General features: G+C 48.5%; 1 protein-coding gene across 1 annotated transcript in view; it reads right to left on the minus strand.

The window, feature by feature from the left end:
- Positions 1–594, minus strand: part of EMH_0033770 (uncharacterized protein) — a gene marked incomplete at both ends in the record, with an annotated part of 1382 nt that extends 788 nt beyond the window's left edge. The window contains 3 exons of the mRNA XM_013494788.1: positions 1–71; positions 178–346; positions 480–594. Coding sequence (XP_013350242.1) covers positions 1–71; positions 178–346; positions 480–594 — 355 coding nt within the window. The remainder of the gene's footprint in view (positions 72–177; positions 347–479) is intronic.
- Between the last annotated feature and the right edge of the window lie 2825 nt (positions 595–3419).

Raw genomic sequence — 3419 nt, forward strand, 5'->3', positions numbered from 1 at the left:
TGCTGCTGCTGCTGCTGCTCTTGCTGCTGCTGCTGTTGCTGCTGCTGCTCTTGCTGCTGCTGCTGCTGCTTCTGCTGCTACGCACAACTAAGATGCTGCGTACTAAACCTCTATACGCCAGGGGTAGAGTACTGCTGGGGCTGTAGGAGGCATAGGAGGTTTAGGGTTTGAGCTTACGCGCTGCTGGAATCCCAAGAAGCAAACAACAACACCGCAGCCTCCTTGCCATCGCCTCTATCATTCCTGCTGCTGCTGCTGTTGCTGCTGCTGCTGCTGCTGCTGCTGTTGGTTCCACTGCTGCCGATGATAGCCCGTAGTTCTTCAGCTTGCAACAGCTGGACAGCCTCTGCAGAAATACGAGCAGCAGCAGCAGCAGCAGCGAAGTACAATGCCGGCAGCAGCAGCAGCAACAACAACAAAGAAAACAGAAAGGGAAAAAACAGCAGCAGCAACAGCAGCAACACCAACACGAAGCGTACCCTTCCCGTCCTCGCCTTCTATTGTCTTCGAGGGGCCCCGGGGGCCCCACAGCTGCGAGAGCGCCGATGCCCCCCAGCAGTGAAGAAGAAACAACAGAATAGCCAGAGTCCTCATGGCTGTACTGTAAGCCCCAGGCAGTATTCGCTAGACATCGATCGACTGCATCGGCTTGCTTGCTAGGCACGAGACAGAGAACAAGTTTCTAGGGTTTAGGGTTTAAGATCTAGTGTTTGGCGTCTAGGGTTTAATGTCTAGGGTTTAGGGTTTAGGGTTTAGGGTTTAGGGTTTAGGGTTTAGGGTTTGCGGGGGGAGGGTGATGTGATAGGGCCTCGGTGCCGACAGGCTGATGAACCCGGTGCCGACGCAGCTCTTGCACTGGTGTTGCTAGGACCCTGAAAATAAATTAAAAAAGAATTTAAATTATTATAATTATATTATTATAATTATATTATTATTTTTTTTTGTTATTATTGTTATGATGAGGCGAGCAGAAGGGAAAGTATCCTCCTAAACGCGCTGCTGCAGCACACGTGGTTTCTTTGTGTTGTTTCTCCAGCCAGTTCAACTAATGTTATTAATTTATGTAATTGTTATTAAACTTATTTAGGTTTTTACATATCTTTTGCCGAAATACAATTCCTCTCCGCGAAGCCTAGTGGGTTGTTGCCTCGAAAGCAAAAAGAAGAAACNGGTGATCTGTTGCATCCTCTGTCCAGTGCTGACGCACGCATCAGGCTGTCTACGAGGGGCCAAGCACGACGAACAACAACACAAGTTCAACAGTGTGAACGCCTAGTAACTGTTTAGCAGTCATCTATAGTGTTACTGCATGCAGCAAAAAAGGGTTGCAGTGCATGCGTGCTGCGCAGCGCTAGTTGCAGCCAGTCGCTTCTCCCCCTTTCCCAGGACATCGGGCCACCTATGAAAGGGGGGCCCGAGCAACGAACTCTTCATTTGCATCTGCACGGCCTGCTGCATAGCACGAACTAGTGGTGCAACATCTGCGCTGAATAAGAGAAGCATTTGGATACTCCCCCTATAACGTCTGTTCAACAGGCTACGGCAGAGCTGAGAAGAGCTGAGCAACGGAGGGTATCGATAGAGCACTACATTGATATGTATCGCCGAAATCAAACAGCGCACTCGCAGTGTTTCTTTGAGTGCCCTATGGCGGGAATATGCCATGGAGAATGAACACCTGCAACCAGCTGGACGGTGAAGAGGAAAATAGGAGATGAAAGGGTGGAACTAGCATGCAGCACTGATGAATCAAAGAGAGAAACAACACTACTTCCGCACCGGGTTTATAATTTCCTCCGATATGCAGAAAGAGTTTATTATTCAACAGTGCACTGTTCGACCCCAACTCCTCTGGCTTCACTGGCTTACACCACAGTGTTGTCTGACCCGACGCTGGACCTGCTTGTTTGCAGCTAGCTATGCATACCCGCAGCTACAGAGATCCATACACAGCTTGTAGCAGAATAGGAATGCATAAGGAAAGCAGAGCAATGGCCGACAGGCAACTATCACAAATGAAGTTCGGCAGTTAGTGTTAAAAAAGGCGAGTATGTGTTGATAGACTCGCATGCCGCGCGAAATATAGAAAAGGGAATGAAAACAATAAGATTTTTATACGTTGGGAATGGCCCTTTGCTCTTCGTTCTCGGCTCAACACCTTGGCTTAAATCACCTCTGGAGACAACTCCACACCACCGACCTCATTTTTCTTGAACGATTCAGGGAATGACCAATATTTCCTCAGGCTCTCTTCACAAAGGCAGCGGCAAAATCATTACAGATGGAGCTACTGCAGGAGACCGAGGCGACAGTCACGCACTCGACGAGGCGAAGTTACAATGCATTTCCACGCCATCTACATCTCGAGTGGATTTCTGAGGATCGCTTCTGCAAATCAATTTATGAGGAGCTTGTACCCGCCATACACAGCTCACCGGAGCTGAAGCCAGGCGGAGCATTCCTTCTGAGGCCTGTCTCACTGCGCATCACTAGCACACTGCTGTTGCGCAACAGCTGCGGTTCACAGCATACTTTGAATTAGGTTGGGATGCACCCACCAGACAGGGACTCTCGACAGTCGGAAACGAGGAGAGCTTTCTGTAACCAGCAGCGAATCCAATGAGCCCGCCCGCCTCAGCGGGATGACGGTTAGTAGTTGCAGAAGCAAATAGAAGCAGCATCGGCATATATCACTACCTCTGCTATCTCCCCCTATGCACTGCATACCTTCTACGGAAGGTAGGGACCTGTCTGAAGCTGGTATATCTATTTTTACCTCTATTTTCGCTTCGGTACACGCTGGCAGTTGAAAGCCAAGTAAGTGCTGATCAAGCATCTACACCGCCAACACATACATCAAAGGGGACATGAGGAAGCATGCATGAGGCAAGAGGAGTTGCCGCCAGGTGGGCTGCAATACACAACAGACAGGCCGCTGTTTTCTTCACCGGGGCCAAGCATGTGAAGTGCTGTTCCCGTGAGCCGCTGAGAGTGGAGGGGAGTTGAGCAGCACTTTCGGAGCGTTTATCTTCGTCAAATGCAGAGTATATATATATCTATATATACTATGTGTTTAGTTTATAATATTTTTAATATACAGAATATATTATATATATATTATATATGAATGTATAGTCTTATATATACTCTTGTAGAGTCCATCTCGGTTGACTTGTCTTTTCCATTAAGATCTGTGAGAGTGGTTAAGACTGCCGAGGCCCCGCCACACCAAGCCATGGGGAGTGAGCTGAGGTGTATAGACAGCTGAAGAGGAGAAGTGAAGAACCCCGTGGCTGAGTATGAAAGAAGCCAGCACAGTTTAATAAGTTTTGTTATGGCTTTAGACCAGCAGTGTAACATGAGTTAGCGCAGAGTTAGCTCAGGAGCCTATCGACAGCTTTGGCATGCTGCGCGTAAGC

This window comes from Eimeria mitis, genomic scaffold (genome assembly GCF_000499745.2).
Source record: "Eimeria mitis Houghton genomic scaffold, Emh_scaff1286, whole genome shotgun sequence".
Classification (NCBI taxonomy): domain Eukaryota; phylum Apicomplexa; class Conoidasida; order Eucoccidiorida; family Eimeriidae; genus Eimeria; species Eimeria mitis.